At 39.1% G+C, this 21,746-nt stretch overlaps 2 protein-coding genes and 3 non-coding genes across 6 annotated transcripts; all 5 read right to left on the bottom strand.

The window, feature by feature from the left end:
* Positions 1-3,319: 3,319 nt before the first annotated feature.
* Positions 3,320-11,457, bottom strand: nucleolin (nucleolin multifunctional protein). Of its 2 annotated transcripts, none has more exons than XM_042483667.2 (16): positions 11,300-11,457; positions 10,155-10,256; positions 9,911-10,025; positions 9,166-9,294; positions 8,485-8,736; positions 8,091-8,231; positions 7,782-7,865; positions 7,478-7,601; positions 7,088-7,224; positions 6,577-6,703; positions 6,089-6,225; positions 5,827-5,950; positions 5,277-5,416; positions 4,872-4,998; positions 4,223-4,515; positions 3,320-4,085 (listed from the first exon to the last, which is right to left on the bottom strand). In XM_042483667.2, the coding sequence occupies exons 1-16, from the start codon at positions 11,315-11,317 to the stop codon at positions 4,021-4,023; spliced, it is 2,115 nt and encodes a 704-aa protein (XP_042339601.2). In that variant the 5' UTR covers positions 11,318-11,457; the 3' UTR covers positions 3,320-4,020. The 2 variants fall into 2 exon arrangements, with proteins under 2 accessions (XP_042339601.2, XP_087933779.1); XM_088077653.1 differs by having other exon boundaries at positions 8,485-8,737; positions 9,170-9,294.
* Positions 5,593-5,726, bottom strand: LOC121941444 (small nucleolar RNA SNORA75). The gene has a single exon (XR_006105755.1). It is a non-coding gene; the product is annotated as a small nucleolar RNA SNORA75 (small nucleolar RNA).
* On the bottom strand, positions 6,855-6,992 carry LOC121941447 (small nucleolar RNA SNORA57). The gene has a single exon (XR_006105757.2). It is a non-coding gene; the product is annotated as a small nucleolar RNA SNORA57 (small nucleolar RNA).
* LOC121941433 (small nucleolar RNA SNORA57) lies at positions 8,861-9,000 on the bottom strand. The gene has a single exon (XR_006105744.2). It is a non-coding gene; the product is annotated as a small nucleolar RNA SNORA57 (small nucleolar RNA).
* Positions 11,458-17,630: 6,173 nt separating the features above from the next.
* Positions 17,631-21,290, bottom strand: nppc (natriuretic peptide C). Its single transcript, XM_042483954.2, has 3 exons — positions 21,049-21,290; positions 19,622-19,919; positions 17,631-18,164 (listed from the first exon to the last, which is right to left on the bottom strand). The coding sequence occupies exons 1-2, from the start codon at positions 21,139-21,141 to the stop codon at positions 19,647-19,649; spliced, it is 366 nt and encodes a 121-aa protein (XP_042339888.1). The 5' UTR covers positions 21,142-21,290; the 3' UTR covers positions 17,631-18,164; positions 19,622-19,646.
* Positions 21,291-21,746: the final 456 nt, after the last annotated feature.

Here is a 21,746-nt window from a genome sequence, read left to right as displayed (position 1 = left end):
TGAAATTAAAGTTGTAGAAATATATTGTGTTATGTGTTGTCTGAACTGACCATTTGAGAATAAACGCAGCAGTGTTACTGTAAGAAACAGTAAAAATATAACACAGCAGTTCAAAGTCAACATTATTCAACAACCCACACATTTTGACCAAAACTCCTTAGTCAGATAAGAAAAGAACTTGGTATCTCATCGATCATAACTGAGATGTTATTAGTGGAGGAAATATTATGAAAAAATTTGAATATCTTATATGCAAACATCACTGTAAATTTCAGACTCCATATTATTGGTGTTATTTTGCAAAAAAATCCAGACTTGTAATGTCTCTTGAGACTCAACTAATGGCAGAAAAATATGCTATAAAAGATCTCTTTTATAGCATATTTTTTGTTCAAACATCAGCATTTTGTTCCCTATCTGCTTTATGATGCCGTAAATGATCAGCTTGTTGGTATTCAGCTATAAAGATTTAAACATTCATTGTTGTGTGGCACTGATAAAACGAGGCACACAGTATGTTCTTCTCTATTGTATAATACAAGAAGATAAATTGGTATTTGTATGCCCACTCAGCAGATAAGGACAGTGGAGTCTCTGACTCCCCACATCACACTGGAAAAGAGGCCAGGGCCATGCGACTTCTTGGTACATCCATGCTATAGGACACCATGTAATTGACAAAGATCCATTGTGAAGAGGACTCTCAGCTGTACTTCCATTTAAAGAGGGTCCTATTTAGATCAGCCACGAAACAAATGAGATAAAGAATCACTCGCTATCCTCCCTCTTCCTCACAATGCGCCACTGAGTCAGCGTCAAAGCTATTAAATGTTTTATGTTTGTGGTTTGATATTTACAAGTCAGAGGGTACAACTGCAGCACCACTTTCCAGTTAAATTTCTCCCCCATAGCATAACAATAAAATATAGAGCTTCTTTTACACACATGCTTATATATATATATATATATATATATATATATATATATATATATATATATATATATATATATATATATATATATATATATATATATATATATATATATATATGTATGTATATATATATATATATTTTACAGATTACACATTTACATTCTTCTGTTTTAATGACTTTAATTATTGTTATTGCTGTCAGTCATATGTATATATTGTGCTATTAGTTTCCCATAATTTTAATGTTGTCATTTCAATATCTGTGTTCACATTTGTGTCTTTTCTAACATTTTGAAATTTTAACCTTTTTTTGAGGGTGGAGGCTTCAAATAAGCCAAATATTTTTTTTTTGCCTCCCCCTGCACGGTTTACTGCATTTTTTTGTCCTCATTTTGTGTATTCTAAATTGTGGGGGAAAAAAATCTAAATAAGAAATCTAAAATCTTCCTTACATGTTCTCTCTGAATTACATAAACAACTTGATATAGTTTGTGGATATGAAAGCTTAATCTATTGTAAATCTAAATAAGGGAAAACACAAAGAAAACTTGAAAACAGCAGTAAAGCAGGAGAGAAATGACATAACATTTTGAAATGGAGCTGAACTGAAAAACAGGTGAACTCCTCAGAAAGCACGGGTCATTCTAGACGGCTGACATAACGCCACAGAAAAAAGTCAGCATGACCTCTGTCACTGTTCGAGGCGGGGGGCAACAAATCTCTAAATGGAGGTATTCAGTGGTGCCATCATCAGTGCCTCCCGCTCAGGCACCTTCGCAAACAAAGATCCCTGTTCAGCAGCTAGGACCAAGGGATGACAGCATACTGCTGTCCCCCGTCTGCCAGAGTCACTGACAAGAGAGACCTGTCCAGCAGCTCAGGGTCACTGTTAAAGTCACACTAAGTCCTATTTCCAGTGAGGAATCAGAATTATTAAGACTTATATTCTTATATGTAACACTTTGACCTACATGTGGACATTGCATATTGTTTTACCTGTTTAATCTTTGTGTATCTCCTTTTATGTTAGATCTTGGCACTGTGTAAGAAAACCGTATTTAAATTCTTTGTATGCCTACTTGACCAATAAAGTGGATCCTGAGTCTGATTTTTAACTTTAGGGTTCCCACATATTGTCATGGATTTTTTTTTCTTGCCCCACTTGCCCAGTGTTTTTCAAACATAACGCAAGATTAAGAGAGATTGAGAGCCCCTTATATGCTTGATGATTTTAGTGCCACAACTTTAGGTTTAGACAGAGACAACTGCCTTTAATAAGTTTTGCTGCTAACTGTGGGATTTGAATAGGCAAAATTCCAATAATCAATGTCAGTCGATGTAATGTTGCATCACTCAGCAAGCATTCAGCACGCACAGCTCCATTGACTGAGGAGTCACTCCACTAAAAAGCTGACCTGACACTGCCACCTTGTGGGGAAAAATAGGCTTGTCATTCATCAGATTTTCCAGATGACACTGGGTACATTGTTAATATGACAATATTCTGAATTTGGTACAGGTCTTGTAAACAGCATATTGTGTTTAGATGATCAGAATTAGGCCACATTATTAATGTAGTATTTTACGATGATGACATGGGATATACCAGTGTCATTCAGGTTTTAATAGCATTATTTGTGCATGTATATATTGAGACCTTGTACACTAACCAACTAGCCTTATCTTTGCAAATTTATGTAGAGATGTATGCCCAAAAGAAAAGCAAAGAACAATTCTGGTCTGAAGAAAAAACACACTTACTTTCAAACATTATGAAAGACTTTGGAATCAAAAGGCTTTTAAAAATGCATATCAAGATGCTGACCTTTTCAATAAGGTGGTTGAAGTAATGAAGGAGTGTTCGCACTGTCAAACAAGTCTGCCACCCAGTTTAAAAAAATCCCTATCTAGATGCAGAGAAGCACAATGACAAGCTGCTCCAGCCATTTCATTTCTCAATGACACATCAGAACACACTACTCTGATCGTGCAGAGCTGCATGTAAACAGAAATATTAGTGGAATATTCATTTTTGTTGGTCATATTTTTCCATTTTAAAATAAGGGCAAAAACCAATGACTTTGTGCATGTAAACGTGGTAATACAGCATCTAACGAATCACAAAGGCTAAAGACTGTTTCAGTTGTCATGTTTCTAGCAGACCCAATAATTTCTAGCTGAAAAGACGTATAAAGGCTCTGATCACCCACACAGTGTTGTGAAATAATATGGCTGATTTACATATGTGGGTGTGTAAAGATATATTTTATCATCTTACTGAACTGTTTGCGTAGCGTAGCATCCTCCTTTTACAATTAATTTATGAAGTCAATGCTAATACTTACTCAATGCTTTAGATTGACATGAGTGCAAGGAGAACAAACATTTAAAAATCACCACCTACAAGGTTTTATTTAATCACATGAAAATCTTAAGATTCTCGGATGGGGAAAAATTAGTCAATGCACTACAAATATTTTATGTTACATAGACAAGAGGCATTTCATCCTCTGTGACTCAGACACTGACTGTGCCCCACCAAACAAGACAGAACATCTTCACCTTTTTTTAACAGCCATCTCTCAAGCACCGACTCAAATCTATCAAAATATGCTTTGCACATTACAGTAAAACATGGCACCTAAAGCAAACTAAATGAACAAAATAAAAACAAACGTGGATAACAGGTGTATTTTTTTTTTTTTTTACAAAAGGTAAAATGAAAATCATACAAACTGTTTAAATTTACACAATGTATCTGACAAAGACAAACATTTTTTTTCACAGCAAACTTGTTTGCCAGACCCGTTCCATTGTACTCCTTCGGAAAAGCAAGTTAGCTAATGAGGGCGAGAGGTGCAGGTTTGCATTCGGGACATTCAGTACTCACACAAAGCACTTGAGCTGAGAAGGTCAAAAGTTCCATTCTGGCACATTAGGGTGGGGAACGGTTTAGGGGTCTAAATAAAGGGCTAAAATGCCCATTAACAGTTAAATATATATCAATGACGCTTTCTGGAATGTCCAAAAGCTCTGAAAACTGATGAAACCAGAGTCCATTCAAAGAGTAAAATAGACTAAAGGATTTAGTCATCAAACTTGATTTTCTTCCCCTGGGGTTTGCCAAATCCACCGCCGCCGCCTCTTCCACCTGAAATGAGAACAAAGGCAACTTAGAGTGCTGGCCAGCGCCTTCAAGTGTGATCCAATCTAAGCAAAAAGAAAATCTAATGCTATGATCCCCACATTTCAACGACTAAATATCAGCAGCAATTTGATTTTCTTTACCTCCAAAGCCACCACGTCCTCGACCACCTCCACGTTGGCCTCCCCTTCCTCTGCCGCCACCACCCCGACCGCCGAAGCCGCCGCCGAAGCCACCACGACCTCCTCTGCCGCCACCTCGGCCGCCAAATCCACCCCCGCCAAATCCTCCGCCGCCTCGACCTCCGCGGAAGCCGCCTTCACCCTTGGGCTTAGCGTAGTCCAGGGTCACCTTGCTGCCATCGATCTCGCCGTCCTCCATGGCCTCCTTTGCTGCCTTGCAGTCATCCTCGTTGTTGAAGTCAACAAAGCCAAAGCTGCGAAGGAGGGTGTCAGGAAAGGGCCAAGTTATTTTACAAAAGGTAACAAGATAACTGATTTTAGTTATCAAAATAGGAATTCCTACCAACATAGCTAAAATTTTACCATTACACAGTGACTGTTTCATCAGAACAATCTGGAAACTAATTTTGTACTTAACCTACGGTGTTATGAGTGCATTTCACAGTACTTTGAAGTTCTAATCACCTATGTTGTTGTTTTGATTGTTTCACATCAGACATGAGTTCACTATACTTCTCATGTAAATCTGGACACCGTCACTTCTGGACAGAGCAGTTTCACAAGAAGAGCTAAGAACCACAGGGAATATTTAAACCCCATAAAAACTTACCCTTTTGATGACCCCGTTTCTCTGTCCGTCACTATCCTTGCTGCTGCAGCTCCCTCAAATGCGTCCTTTAATGTCTGGTCCGTTGTCTCCTCAGAGAGACCTTTCACGAAGAGGGTTTTTGTTGGGCCTGACAGAAAAGAGACCATCACTAAAATTGTTCTTATTGATCGTTTAAATGATATCACATTATCATCATCTGACAAATAAATAGTGCATCAACCTAAAGGCTCTGCACTGACCAGATCAGTACTTGACTATCTTTTATATCGTCACAGAGTTTCAGTCGGTCAAGTTTTCATCACATCCAGCCATGATGACATACTGGGTTTCCCAGCTGCCCCTGCATCTCTAAGTCAGTGTCGGATCCAAAGACTTTTTTCACTTTGGTCAAGTTATTAGACTTACCAGAGTTCCCCCTGCCCCCGTCTCTGCCGCTATTTTGGCTGTATTCAAGTCTGATTGACCGGCCTTCGATGTCTGTGTTGTTGAGGTTTTCTAAAGCTTCCTTGGCATCCTCTGTGCTCTCAAACTCTACAAAAGCAAAACTAAGGAAAGGAGCATAGCATTAGGGAAAGGTTAACACTGACCATGGATCAGTAAGTAGAACATCAACTGTTGTCAATCAGAACATTTGTTACAATGTTTTTTTCTGCCCTTAAAAACATGGCAGTGCAAATCTTGCTGACCATTTTGTCAGATGATTGCTTAATTAGACATTTCCACTTGTTGCACAGTAGACATAGGCAACACCCATATGAGAGTAGGGTGAGCCTGTTCTAACTGTACGTTGGCTCTGCTTCTCGTGCGAATCCATGCATAACCATAGATAAGATTAAGAGGAGCTCATGAGAAGGTAGAGTAATTTGGTATTTATTTGTGGAATTTTAAGGATGAAAAATGATGGCATAAAATCCTCTTTGGTACCCATCAACACAGTATTGTTGAAGACACTTACCCTTTAGGTCTGCCATCTCTCTGTGGAATCCTAATGGAAACTGCCTTCTCAAACGTGGATTGTAGGGCATCCTCTGTTGCACTGAAGGCGAGATTATTCACCACCAGTGTTTTGCAGGCTGCTCCTGATGTTACAGAAACAATAGGAAGGAAGGAGACCGGTGAGATGAACAGACTAAATGACTATTGCATAATAACTTAACTGAAAGCTCACACCGTTCAAATATTAATCCCAGCTTTATAAAAATGTCCAAGGAGTTTACCTGCTGACATGGCCCCTTTGTGGCTCTTATCACCAACATAGTCAACCATGATGGACCTTCCCTGTACGTCAGCTCCCTGCGCCTCCTCCAGCATCTTCTCTGCTTCCCCCTCAGATTTGAACTCGATATAGGCAATGCTGTCAAAGGAAAAATAGAAATTACTTTTCTCGAAGAAGACTAGTATTTTGCAAACCAAAATGCTGGTCAACTTTATACGAGTGACAGGTTTGAGTATCAGCAACATTTATGCTAAAAAATGGTGATACCTTATAAAACTGAGACAATAACTGATGGAAAACAGTTTTCCTTCAACTACATCCTAAAGCTACGTCAGTTTTCTATACCGATAGGGAATCTCATCCAAGGTTAGCTTGTAGGACTCACACAGACCTTTCTTGTATTCCTTTTATATTCTCCCTAATGACATTAAATGGACTAAGAAAATAAGCTGACAATAACTTCTGTATTAAATGCTGGCTTGTTCTTACCCTCTGTTTGAACCGTTCTGGCCTGGAGGTAACCTTATGTCAACTGCATCTTCAAAGATTTCTTTCAAGTCATCAGCAGTCGCAGAGAAGGGGAGGTTCTTTACAAACAGTGTCCTTGCATCTCTCTCTGTGAGACAAATGTCAACTGTCAATGTTGGGACTAACTTCTTTCAGTATTGAAAATATTTTAAAAGGCAAAAGAAACACATAAGAATAATTAAGCTTGGCAAAAAGGTAGGAGCATTGTGATTCATTTTGAGAAAATTCACAGAAGGCTGGAATGTGACAGCGATTGAGGATAGAACCGGCGGACGGGAGAACACACCGGTACCGAAGACATAGCACTGCATTTACTTTTCCTCCTTACATTACACACACGAGTACTGAACAACCACATGCATGCCAAGAAATGGAGGGTGTGGTAATTTTCTCAAAAGAATTTGGTAGAATTATTTGTTTTTAAAAAAAAATTCCAGACATATACAGGCATCCTAATAAGTGTTTTTTTCACCTTTCTTGCCCTCCTGTGAGCTGTCTTTGCTTCGGGCCTTGTCCAACTTCAACTCCTGACCCATGACCTTCTTGCCGTTGAGCTCCAGTGCCTTCTGCATGTCCTCCTCAGATGCAAAATCCACATAACCAAATTTCCTGTTGGGGCAAGTCATGCAAGAACAGTTAAGACATTTCTGCTTCAGGACAAAAATAGTCTCAGGAACTGTTACAGCCATGTTCCAAAAACAATGTTTTAGGTTGCAGATACAGAACAATTTCCCTGTTTCGAGGGGATTCATGGTAACTTTGCATTGTGTCTAACAAAAGTCAAAGAACACAATTTACATTTAATTATAATCACCACTAAGTATGATTCATAGGCTAAGATTTATTTTAACTGTTTACTTACTTTGATCCACCCAACCTGACATCAGCGACCTCAAGACTGTTCTTGGAGAAGAATTTCCTCAGAGCTTCTTTGATTTCTTCAAAGTCTTTATTGGAGTTCAAGTTTCCCACAAATAGACAGAATCCTGGTAAAACAGAAAGTAAATTTCCATTAAGTTTCATTTTTTTGTGCATTAAAAAAAATGTAGTAATTATGGCAGACAGATTCAGAATAGTATAGGTGACATCACACATCAGTATTAAGTCCCTTGTTGATCATCATAAAATGTTTAAATCTGATTGATGGGTCAGTGTAGTATTCCTACCTTCGCCTTCTGACTTTGCCTTCTTGGCAGGAGGTGTGTCTTTCTTGCTCTCTGCTTTTCTCTTTGCAGGGGTCACTGGGGCTTCTATAGAGACAGGAGCATTACAAAATCTTTAATTCACATGCCAAAACAGAGGAAGAAAATCTGGAATGGGTAGATGGTGTGTAACTATACTTAAGGCTTTACAATTTCAATAAAAACTTATTGTGACATTAAACAGATGCTGTGAAGAGTGATGTTTCTATTAGGTTGATAAGCCAAGTTTTGGCAGCTGAACCACAGTTGATTTTTCCCATTGCCAAAACTCACCCTCTTCCTCCTCATCGTCGTCATCATCCTCATCGTCGTCCTCGTCATCATCGTCCTCCTCAGACTCTTCCTTTGCCTTGACCATGCCTGCTTTCTTAGCCTTTGCTGGGGCAGGAGTGGTGTCCATCTCCTCCTCAGAGTCTGGAGAGACACAATCATTATTTTCAAGTTATATCAGAGTCATTGTGATCAAAGTGAAACCTCTGACTATCTGCCATTAGCCTGCATCAGATCAATAAAAAAGGTGACATCATACAAACTCAGTATTAAGTCCCTTGTTGATCATCATATACTCTTTCTTGAGGCTCACTCGTAAAGCAACTGCACACTGACTTGGTATCACCAATACAGAAGATATTCTGAAAATGAGAACAGTAATCAAAGGTTTGCTCACCATCTTCATCGTCGTCGTCATCATCATCATCGTCGTCGTCAGACTCCTCTTTGGCGGCTTTTTTGGCGGCTGGTTTAGCAGCTGGTTTAGCTGGAGTAGCCTTCTTGGGAGGTGGAGTCTCATCTTCTGATTCATCATCGTCATCATCATCATCATCATCAGAAGACTCCTTTGCAGGTTTCGCCTTCACTGGGGGCTTGGCAGCAGGCTTAGCTGCTTTCTTGGGTGGCGGGGCCTCTTCTTCTGACTCATCTAGACAACACGCATGAGAATGAGAATTATTTCAGCAAAAACAGGTAAATCAACAATAGTTCACCATTAAAAAATCTGCAGAGGGAAACCATCTTTGGATTGCCTGAAAAGCCATGAAAAGCATGAATGTGACAGCGATTGAGGATAGAACCGGCAGACGATAAAATACACACCGGTACCGAAGACATAGCACTGCATTCACTTTTCCTCCGTACATTACACACATGAGTACTGAACAACCACATGCATGCCAAGAAATGGAGGGTGTGGTAATTTTCTTAAAACGTAAAGGTAGAATGTAATCTGGAAATGTAATTCTTTAACCAACTGCTGCTCTGATAAGGCACAAATGCTTTCTTTCAAGCCATTACAAAAAAAATAAATGAAATAGAAATTTTCACACAAAAAAATATCAGCTGTTGGTCATACCGTCATCATCATCATCATCGTCATCATCATCTGACTCCTCTGCCTTTGCAGGAGCTGCCTTGGCTGGTGTGGGTTTAGCCTTTGCAGCGGTTTTTTTTGGTGGGGGGGCCTCCTCTTCAGACTCTTCCTCTGTAGGTAGATTAAATTTCCACATGTAGTGAGTGTGAATGTGTCAACATGCCTTAAAAACCCTCACTCACTGGAATTTATGAAACTCGGGGTGCTGACCAATACTGTGTACTGACACAATACCATTACTCTTCTCCTTTTCAAGTTAAAATATCTGTAAAATTAAGATTTTCTTAATGTTAACTGATTGTTAAATGAGGTTGCAGCTACACACCATTCTAAATTATAAGTTGAGACATTCGTGCAACAAAATTTTTCATACAAGTTAAGAATTTGTGATTGTATTACAATGTTAAAAAAAATAATTCATCAAAGGAATTTCACTCCCTGTGCATCCATAATGCCTGACCAATGTCTAATCCCTGTCAAGTCGGGATCAGCGCATCTCTATTTTCACACATTTAGATGGCTCATCCGAACGGGTGCAAGTTTTATCTTAGTGTCTACAAACTGAAACAACAATCGTAAGCACAAGTCCATTCATTAATGCAATGCCATTTCAGGTGATTCAGGTGACAGCTTCAAAAGAAAACTGTGCAATAAAAGTGCTCTAATTCAATTTGTAGATTACCCCTTACATTCATTTAATTTAGGTGAGTCGAATTTAACTGCTTACCAGAATCGTCGTCATCTTCATCCTCACTGTCTGCTTTTTTGGCAGCAGCTCCATTTTTGACAACTGGGGTGGCTTTTGCTGGTGTAGCTTTCTTTACCACTTTGGGTGGAAGAGTCTGATTAAAAAAACAACAAAAAAAACCACTTGAAATCAACAGGCCAACACTATTCCTTTATAAATATCTTTTATTAAATGTCAGAAATATACAGTAAAATGTAAAAAAAAAAAATCAGACAGACTGTACCTCTTCCTCCTCATCACTGCTGTCCTCCTCGCTAGATTCCTCCTCCACTTCTTTTGGGGGTGGAGGGGCTTTCTTCTTCTGAGTTGCTTGTTTGTTTGCTGCCTGTAAAATATAGGATAAAATTCAAGTCAACATAACTTAACTCTAGTCACAGCAAACGTTTAAGCTACTGAATAAACCCCAGGGTTAAATTATTCCGGGCATGCTTGCTAACATTGGGGTTTACAACATGAGATACTTAGAAGTTTACATTAAAATCACTTATCACCTCAAAAATCGATGATTTAATCACTGTAACAGTTATTTGCATGGGCTAAACGTGAGCCACGTTAAATAAAAACCGTCAATCCGGGCGGTTATCTAGTTCTTCAATTGTGCGTTTTCACCTCGTGCGTCAATCAGAGCTGGCGCACAACCCACGTGGAGCTCAGGAGGTCGGGCTGTTAGCATGTTGGCTAACTTTGCCGTCTACAGACAGGCTTTTCTTTTAAACGCATGCTAAGCAAACGGTTGCAAGATTACCGGAAACAAATTTGATGAAAACCCGATAATGCTAGTTTGAACGTTAAGTTTAATATTGAGTACCACAATTGTTATGCAATCAACTCGAAATAAATAATATCCGGCTCTGCATTCAGCCGTGCTAATGCTAACAATTAACTAACGTCACACGTTATCTAGCGTGGTAGCCTACGTAAATTTCACGTCTTACAATAATTTGCGTAATTAGTATTAGAACAACAGCGTATGTAATGCTGGCTAAACGTGTGTAACCTGCCATTTAATCCGTTTTCTATACACTCCATGCTTAAAATCGAGAACGCGCATGAATGCCATCTTGAGCAGTCGGTAAGCGTTAGCAGGCCAAAAAACCACCAGCAAGGCACAAACATGGCCGACAAGAAGAAACATTACGTTTTCGTTTTCCCCATGCTTTTTCGACCACATAGACTGTTATTGCAATAGTGTAATGAATAAACAGAAAGCATTAGCAGCGAGAAATGAGCAGACATTTTCCTCCCGGTGTCAGTTCCGTTTTTTACACAAATGCAGCAACTTCTTCGTAAAGGCCTCATGCGTAAACACAGCTTTCTATCACAAACGCACACACTTTTAGCACTAAAATGGACGCCGTTTGGTCTTACCTTTGCTAATTTCACCATGGTGCTGTCGTGTGTTTCAAAGAAACACGAGGAACTGGACGTTTGAAACAAGTAACGAAATAGCTATCACATACACGTGCCTCTGCCTACTCGATGGGACATTGGACAGAAAAGACAGATAAGTCGAAGCCGCGCTCGTTACTCTCCTGCTCTGCGCGCTCACGCCAACCCGCCCACTTCACTGTTTCCACCAATCACAAGTTGGAACATATGCCTCGTGCCCGCGCATCGCTTACATGGACAAATGATGTGAAACTACACTATAGACTGTATGAACCCCACAGAGAATGATATATTTTTAGTACCTAAAATTTACACATGATATAGACAAATAATCACAGTTTAAGTTTGTACTGTCGAGATTCTGTGGAATAATATATAATCTATAAATCGTAGACAGTTTTAGAAATGCTACGCATGGATTTGCCATATGGCCACTAAGCACAATATGTCCCATGCAGCTGTTTATGTGACCCACGTGCTTTGCCAGTTGCCATCACCGATGAACCACATGTGGTCCTCTTACCATGCGCTACCAACTGTATGGTATGGTACGGATCAATAAAACAAGTTAATGTACTCAAGTAGGTAATTAACTCTTTATTGTACTACATTTTTTTCCATATCAGTTGATTTGCGGATCACGATTTAACGTATCATAAAATATGTTGTGGCGGAATTTAACTGTAGTAACTGTAATGTCAAGTACTGCACTTAGTAGGAATTTAAAGTGCTTGTACTCTTGAGTATTTTCTTTTCATGTCACTTTTATTAAACTACATTATCTGAAAGCTTTAGTTACTTCACAATATAAGATTTTTTGTATTAAGAAACATAAAAGGAGCTCATACAATTTGATGTTTCGTTATTCATTATATCATTAAAGAGTTTAGACAAGTACAGCTGAAATGATTGGCTGTTTGATCAATCAGTTGATTCACGGAAAATGAATTGCCAATTATAAGCATTAAGTTATTATCTTAAAAAATATATATCTATATCTATATTGAGTGTATGGATGATTTTTCTTTTTTTAATGATTTGAGTTGTGGGGTGTTCCTTATATTTTTTGTTTTTATATTTATTATAATTTTGAGGTTTGGGGGTGTTTTTTTATTTGTCTGAATTGCATAACTTTACTTTTGATACTTTAAGTACATTTTCCTGATTATACTTACTTTTACCTAAGTAACATTTTCACTGTTGGGCTTTCTCTTGCAACACAGTATTTTTACAGGGTGGTATTAATATTTTTACTTCAGTAAAGGATCTGAATACTTCTTTCACTATTGAAAATATGATGCATTGTTTGTGAGTGTGTAGGAAGGGGATCTGGTGGATTTCTGATTGCAACCAACCAAAACTTCTCCTGGTTAGAATTCCCTCAGGGTTCATTGCTCAGGAGGTTTTTACTGTGAGCCGAAATTATCTGCAGATGTCTCCTTCTCTCCACAAGAAACGGACCAGGTGATAAAAACTGGTAGAAACATTGAATAAAGCAGTTTCAAATTACAAATCAGTGTTTTCCTGTTAATTGCAAATGATTATTTTGCATGTTGGCCAATGCGAAATGCAAGCGTTAGGATTTGTCTGTTCAGGGCTACTGTAGAAGCATGGCAATAAACATGGTGATGTCCATAAACGAGGACCTGCTCCCTTATAAGCTTATAATATTGATATAAGCAGCTCATTGTGAGGTAACAAAAACACAATAATTCTTATTTTCAGGTGCTCATACAGTAAAGAATACATTGTTATTATATTATATTCTTTTTTTGTAAACATATCCCCTTAAATCCTATACTCTGGACCTTTAAGGACTCCTCGTCTGGAGCACGTTGGCTTACATGTTGAGATTGAATGTTCACTATGTAAAAAACAGCAAATGACAAAACATCTCTCAGAATGATTCATATAGTAGCTGTTCAAGAGCTCTTGATCTTATTACACTAATAACACTTACACTCTTGATCTTATTCTCCCTTTCAAACAGTGCTTGTAGGTATGTGTATACGAGGTGTACAGCATTTCATCCAAGTTTCCCAGGGGACACCAACAGCACATTTGAGTAATTAACCCACAACACCACACAGAGGCAGCATTGCATTTTCTATTCCTCACTTATTTCATTGCGCAGTCGGGAGAGTAAACCTTTCCAACCTTTCATTTCCCAACCAGCTTAATGTCTCTTTTAGTACTGGAGTGCCACTGAGAAATAACAGTACACACATCATTTTATTAGTGCTTAGTAATTTAACTTCTTTGTTTTATTACCTGCAGTCATTAACTCTCTTTATTTTTACTGAAAAAACATTTGAATTATTTACTTTTTACATATATTTTTTTGGGGAGGACGAATCGCCTGGACCATTGCCTTTTCAAAGTAGATTGCATGTTTGGTGGATTGTCTACAGAAAATCAAAGATCACTGATCCTGACTGTGGTGAATACCATCACAAGCTTCTATGTCTAAAACCTTAAAGTACTGGCAGTGCCAGTATACCTTGTAGCTCTCTGTCCTTTTCGGCCTTTTTATCTGTGTATCTCTGTGTATAAATAATAAAATACAGGCTCCCCGGGGGCCTTGGATTAAGTTACAACCATGAACTGCAACATCCTCTGGTTTGTGTTCAGCTGGGGAGCTTTGTTGCACCATCACTATCATATCAGTCTCCCCTTAATATCTGCCATCTCTGTAACACTAACTCTACAGTGACAGTATCCCCACAGCTATATAGTTGGCTTATTTTACAGTCTTGTTCATAATGTGACACTAAATTTTCAAATATTTTTGGGTTTGGTCTTTAATTGATGCTGCCAACAGTTATTTTTAGAACATTATGTCACATTTTTTTCAAAGTAAAACAGCTATTCCACCCGGCTGTTCAACACATGCATGTGGTATCAGACTCTGTCACCTTCATGCTTTGAAGTACCCTCCTCTCGCTGTCTTTTCAATGAACTATGCTGTATTTACAGAATGAACAAAGCTATCCTGCACTTGTTACTTGTTGCTGATTTTCAGGGATGGATTAAATTGGGTGAATTGAACAGACAGAGGGGAAATAGTGCACAGAGGGAAACAGATGTATTGTGGCATTTCAGGTTAAAGGGGATTTCCTTTATCATGGGGAAATGCACATTTATTTTTGGGCAAGCAGCCAAAACGGAGCCAGAGTAAGATTTAAGTTTGACTGTAAATTGTTGGTAAAAGCGCACAGTGGTAAATCTTTGGTAATGTTTCTCAAAATGTCAATACTTTTGTCAGTGTTTGCATCATTGCTAATGGAATTAAATACTAAAAACTCTGGTCTGCTGTTATGAGTTATTGGCTGCAGTAGCTCTTTGAATTATTGACAGTGCAAATGTGTAATACACCAACATCCCAAAGTCAGCAATGAGGATACCCATTTTCTTTAGAGCACTTTTATTGTCTTTCCTTCCTTTGTCTTCTTTTCAAGGAGAGATATATGTAGTTCTTTGAGTTATGAAGAAAATGGATATCTTCATAAACTCTACTAGTTCAGACAGCAAAAATCACAACATCAAATGTTTATGTAAAACATGGTTCAGAGTAATCTGCAGTGTTGGTTTAAGGCAGTAGCATAGATATAATCAGACTTAAAGTTTGTTTAAAATGCAATTTGTGATGATGAAATTATAAATGTAGCTAAAAATGCTCAAAATTTGCAAGAAAGGGCTTATGTTTTGTCAAAAAACAACAACCTCTGCTTAGTAGTCCCATCACGGTTTCAGTGGCTGAAACATTCAGTTTCATCCTAGTGTTTGTTATTTGAACTGTCATCTTACAATATGGGAATATTATGAGGTGGGATGTGTTTGAGCCATAGGGAGAAAATTAATCCTATGAAATATTCTACTAATACTAATATTCTGACTGTTATACAACCTTAAATTATTGTTAGACTTTATAGATTATTTAACAGGCCCAGGGATTTGTGCTCTAGCACAAAGGTTATTTACACTTTTCTTTGATGCAGCTTTAATGAATAGAGGTTCAGCCACAAACATCAGTTTCACAAAGTTCACAACATGGAGCACTGAGCTTGGCACAGTGGTGTTGATTTTATACGGGGAAGCTATTCTGTTCATTGTAGCCTTTTATCTGAATTTGACAGGTGTTATCATGTTTTCCACACTGCTTCCTTTCTCAGGTTTTTGTGACCACTGTTCCAGCAATTTGGAAACTAACGAAAGTACATGAGGTGTGAATGTGTGTGTGTTGTGTTGTGTTGTGTTTTTTCAGTGTAAATGTACCACTTAGGCCACCCTCAAGTGTCGCATTTGTGACTGGTTTGTACAGAACAAGTACAGTATTATTTTTTGTTCTTTTCAACTAATAGGCTACCTCATTACGTGTTTGTATGTGTGCTCATGTTTGTGGTTATTTGAGCCTCTGACCTTCAGTAAAAATGGTTTGCTACTAGTTTGTGACTCCCTGACAAGGAAGAAATATCCATCCATACATCCATTTTCTGTAAACACTCATCCTATTCAGGGTCACAGGGAGCAGGAGCCTATCCCAGCTGATACTGGGCAAGGAGCAGAGTACACCCTGGACAGGTCGCTACACTATCATAAGGTCAACACATTGAGGCAGACAGTCGTACATGCTCACATTCACACCTACAGCCAATTCAGAGTCAACAGTTAACCTAACCTGCATGTGTTTGGACTGTGGGAGGAAGCTGGAGAACCCAGAGAAAACCCAGGCAACGTGGGGTGAACATACAAACTACACAAAAATGGGTCCAGGCTGGGTGGTGGGTTCAAACATAAAACCCCGTCTCACCACTGTAACAGCATGCCACCCAAGAAAGAGATATTTAATGCATAATAAATAACATTTTCATGTATAAAATCTCAGTACCATTCACCATTTGGAGGAGGGGTAACTTCCAGTAGATCTTGAAAAAAAATATCAATTAAGATTCTCAGTCATTACGAATGTAATATTGTTCATGTATTAGTAATGATTAGGGTCTATTGTGTGTGTGTGCAACAGGTGCTTTCCACTTCTTCGTTTCCCTTACCTCTATGCTGCCCTCTAGTGTTGGAGTATATTAGTGATCAATGTTAAACTACATGGTTTAACACTTTTTGCATTCTGCAAATATGTTTAAGTTCGTTTCTTTGTAACTGTTTCTCTAAACCACTGGGGCATGTGAATTTACCATAGGCATGTTAACTGTAGTGTGTGGACCTTGTAACCCTGACTACAGATGACTGCTGTAACTTACACTTGTCATGAAGAGCGATATACAACAACTCTGTAAAACACCGTCAACACCAAGGTTTGGCTACAGTTTCACTGTGGCCTCTCTGGCTCTCTATTCCCTTCTAGGTGATTTTACCACGAAACGGTGTAAAAACCTCTCTCTGAAACTTCAGCAAGCTAATCATTATCATGTTCTCCTCATAAACACACTTTTATGGACTTGCCTTTATATTTTTCCATTTTATGTTCTGGGCTGCCTGTTTATTTCTTTGAATATTTCAAATATTTATGTCTTTTGTTTTGTATATTTTAACTGTTTTCTTTTTATGCTTTTCACTCTGGAAAACCTGCTTTTATGTGTGCCATATAAATAAAGAGAGGTATTATTGGTACCATAATAAAAGTTTAAGCTGTGGAAGTAAAGGCTTGATTTTCTCCCAGGTTCTAAGAGTTACTGCAAAAAAAAAAAAAAAAAACCCTGTAAGAATCTCTTAATCTCTAACCTTAAATCCACCCAAAACTCTGGATTACAGAGACACCATGCACACAGAGCTTTGGTCCACGGAGTTCCCTAAAATTAGTGATCAACATGGTTGATGATTTGGGATCTAAACCATTGCTCTCACTCTAAATCACTATAGATATCAGTGTGAATGTAAAATGTAGCAGTATAACATCACATTTAAATTTTTGTTTGTATGTTTATCCGCATTTAACAGTGCAAGAAATTCATTTGCAACTTGGCTTAAAACTTTAACTGTATGGTACCTTATGTTAAGCTTAGACAGTTGCTCTGCATCAATAGGCCCCAAATTGGCACCTAATGAGGTTATGATACTATTATTACATCTCCAACTCTGTGGTGCAGGTTTATTTGTGTGGAAACTTTTGTTACACTTGCTGCTTAGTACAGCTTTTTCAAAATCTGCACAGAAATTAATGGTTGTTGAAAAGGGCAGCAACTATTTTCTTAGCTTCTAACAAACTAACATACCCAAGATCACACTGCAGAAAATGCCTAGTAATTAGAATTTACAGACACTGTTGAAACATAAAACCCCGAGAAAATTCATGTAAGTGCACATGGAATGTTCTTTTTATCATTTTTGAAAACATTTACAACTATTTGAGACAAAAGAAAAAAGTTACAAACAGAATTGACCTGCAGTTTGCATCCATTTTCAAAATGTTACATAAATAAAACTCATATTTATAAATATCTCTTTTTATAAACATATAAATAGTTTTTTTAAACATAAATACATTTATGCAGGGGGGAAGATGAAGTACATGAATGTACAGCAGCAGCAGCAGCAACAATATACAGCTTTGCGGTTTGTAGTTTTTACACCATTGTCCGCCATCCTGTAGTATGCATCTGTCGACCATTTGTATGGTATACACATATGTATATATGTATATATACCTGCATATTTATTATGTATATATTCATAAGAGGGTTTTGTAGCATTGTCGTCTCAGTCTTTGTTTATGCTGGTCGTGTTGACTTTCGTACCGAAAATCTGTCACTTGGTGAGTTTTTCTTTTTTTTCCTCCCTCAGGTGAGAACAAACTGAATCTTTGTTATCCAACCCATCGTCCAGAGATCTAGAGAAAGATAGGAAACAGGAGAAGTGAGGTTAGACTGAGCATTCACAATCAATTCACACAATTTAATTTATTCAGTCATTTAGCAGTTTGTATGGATCATGTATTCATCAGTGTAGCCCTCTAGCCTCTCATTATTCTGTGAATCTCCACATTTACTTTTGGGTTCTATGCTTACATTAAGTGTTCCCCTGACTCTTCACTTAACTGGTTCACCTCAAAGAAAGCTCTGTAGCCCATGGGAGGAAAGACGAGTGTCAGCTGATCAAAAACACCCCCCCACGCACACACATACTAACTCAAGTTAGTCACAAAGTCACACTCCCCCATCAGGATTTCACAGTTTGCCACAACCACAAAAAGAGGCCTCAAGCCTCAGGACTAATTGTGCGTCACCTAGCTTCCTCATTACTTCATTCACCGCCGCAGCTTCTTTGTTGTTTTTGTTAAAATCACTTGGGCAAAGAGAACGGGTTTCCCAGAAAGACCCTGGCCACTGCAGGGTGCCGTGTGTTTATAATGTGTGTGTGTCTGCATCCCCTCTCCCCTCTTCCATCTCTCCCTCTTCTCTCGCTTCTTTCATAAACTTGATATATGCTGCCTGTTTTCTACATGTAGCAGATGGGATCATTCCCAGTGATGCGCATGAATCTCAATATCAACTGGATTGTTTCCCATACATTAGTTTACATCAGTTTAAGTCAGCTTTCCTGCTGTCATAAGGAGGTTCCTGTCTGAGGAGGGAATGCTGCCGGGTTATAGGCTGGCGTTTGATGATAGCACAAGTGTCAACTTTTCTTACAGTGAAGAGTCGGGCAGGCAGCTGAGGTTAATGACATACAGTGACAGAGTGAGAAGTGCTTAATGTGATTTTTCAAAATCAAGTTGACCTATGACCCCGACTGAGTATTCATTACCCAAAGAAATACAACCATGCATGGTCATCACTCCTCAGCTACACTGAATGTTGCTGCTGCTCAGACTTTATTCTAAACTGGCCTAACTGTGGACGCATAGCTTACAAACAACAAGAAAAAATAAAAATATGACTTGAAGATATTTTTCTTGTTCATTTTGTCTGTCTTGCTTGCTTCCTCTGTCTTCCTTCCACCCATCTTTCCTTCCTTTCCTCCTTCCCTTTGGGGGACCTTTGACGAAATTCAAACCTTCCTCCTGTCACCTGGAGTCCTTAGCTGGTAACTGATAAAAAAGAAAATGTAAAAAGTAATGCCCTCTTTTTCCTCATCACCCTTTCCTTCTTTCTTTCTTATCCACTCCTTCTCCCAATGCCACCAATAAACACCTATTTATTACTTTCCTGTCTCTCTCTCCTTCCCACCATGCATGCATCCTTCCTTTTTTACACCCTCTTTCTTCCTTTTAGTCCTCCTTTGTATGTCAGCACGTGAGCTTACAGTGAAACTAAGTGTAGGACCTTGACGTGGAAGAAAACTCACCATCACAGCACTGCGTGCTCCATCCCTAGCAACCCATGCCGCTGATGGTTCCTATCCTGTCCATCTTGTGTCCGAAGCAGCCACTCCGCGACGTGGACCCTCCTTTCTTGTTTCCCGATTTGTGTCTCCTGGGCGCGGGTTGGTCGTTAAGGAGACGAGCCCACATCCCTCTGGCGCGGGTGTCTACGCGTATATCTCGCAGTAACCGTATCCGAGAGCGCACAGCGTCTAGCCGTCTCTCCCTCTCCTCCGACTCCAGAAACTCCGCCAGCTCCTCGCCCAGCAAACTCCTAAGAGACTGGAATACAGATTGACAAAATAAATGAACGATTTCTGCCTTAGGCAAATAGGTTGTGCGAAGAGATATACTTTGAAAATACATGCTTGGTGCTTCATTGCGCAGAGCAGCTGTCTATATGACATGACAAAATGAGGGGAAACTTCAAATTGGTGCGTATGTGAGGCACTTTAAAACACCATGTGCATGGACCACGAGGGAAAAAATTTATGATTTTTGCCAGTTTTTACGCACGGCGCTATAGGATAAACTGAGATAGATAGTGGTCCTGCCTAGCCTAAAACCGCCATCCGAATCTATCTACAAGATGCTTCAGTTATTCAATTCAAACCTCAGAGGACATTCTTAATGTAGTTAATATCCCGTGGGGGTTCTGGACTTTCATTTTTACTATGTGACCGTTCAGCTCCTACACTTCATTGCCTGCCGAAGAGTCAGGTGCCTGTAGCCCTCTCCTCTTGTCTGGACGCTGGCTGTGGCATTAACTTGAAGCCATCGTAAATTCTGACCATCCAAGCTAATAACTACAACTTTTATTTTAAATAATCACATCTGAAGTCTCGCCGATTTCTATGCGTAATGGGGATTTTACGCACAAAACGTTTCGTATTTATAGTTCAATTTTGACAAACAGTTAGAAAAAAATCATTCCAAACTGAAGCTGAATATCATAATCATGTACAATAGTTTCTTATAATGTTTAAAAGTCATTATACTTTACGCTTAAAGGTCTGGGTTTCTTTCCTCTACGAAGCGCTTGTCAAAGACTTTTCTGGGCGCTTAAATGATAAAACTGACAAATGCTGAAGAGCAAAATACAGCAGTAATGATGTCTGTAAGGGTTAGACAGTTAGACAGAATATAAAACGTGCTGCCTTTTCATAAAATGAAGTCACAGAAATCACATTTACTGGGATGTTCTAGATTCAGGGTGTGGGGGAAAATGCCCTGCTGAATTGCAAAGCATGCCTGAAATTATGAAATATGATGCGTAAAACAACAGTCCTGAGCGCCTGCACAGAACAGCTGTTCACTCCTGAAGCAGCCCTAAGCTCCCAGCGATTAATAGTGCGGAGCAAATAAACTGTTTTAGTTCTCAGTAATAAGAATATAAGGGACTTTTTCTTACCTTCTGCTGCGCCTGAGATAAAGGTTTTGCGCTCATCCTTACTGAAAGCAGGGTGACCAAAAGTCCACACGCTACCAAGTACGACAAGTTCATTTTGACAAGTCTTGTACTCTTTAAGGGATTCCTCAGCGCTGAAGTTCAGAAAGAGGGACGGTAGCAGTAGCCAATCAGCTGTTAAACATAAGAGGCTTCAGTCCGTCCTTTACTCCAAAGCTCCTCAAGTGCTCCTCTAACTCTGTGTATTAGTCCTCACCGCTTTATAGCCAGCCCGTGGTGATGTCATGCTAACCTGCGTAATGGTCCTCCTTCCCCGCCAACTCCCTGTTTTCTCTACCTGCCTCTGAGCACGTCATGCCAGGGATCAATTAAACGATAAAAGCTTCGGTCATCGGTGCTATGGAGGAAATGAGATAGGCTATGAGCAATCAAAATGCCTATTTTTTTTTTTTTTTACTTTTACTTTCAGACCTCTGGCTGGATGCAGCGGCTGAAATCGAAGGTGGTTTCAAAGGCTGCGCATCAAGAACTGAAGAGCGACTTTGGCAGAGAAAGGACTTCTAAGATGCCAGCCGCTCAGTCACACAATTCTTCTGTGAGCGTGAAAGACATATTTTCTATACAGACGAAGTGAAAATTCAAATCCTGCCACTGGAATTAAACCAGTTTATTTAGAGAGAGGTTTCCTGGCGAGTCTCTAT

Source organism: Plectropomus leopardus, chromosome 5, assembly GCF_026936395.1.
Source record: "Plectropomus leopardus strain MGB_pleo_1.0 chromosome 5, ASM2693639v1, whole genome shotgun sequence".
In the NCBI taxonomy this organism is placed as follows: Eukaryota; Metazoa; Chordata; class Actinopteri; order Perciformes; family Serranidae; genus Plectropomus; species Plectropomus leopardus.
This window is presented reverse-complemented; position numbering and strand designations above follow the sequence as displayed.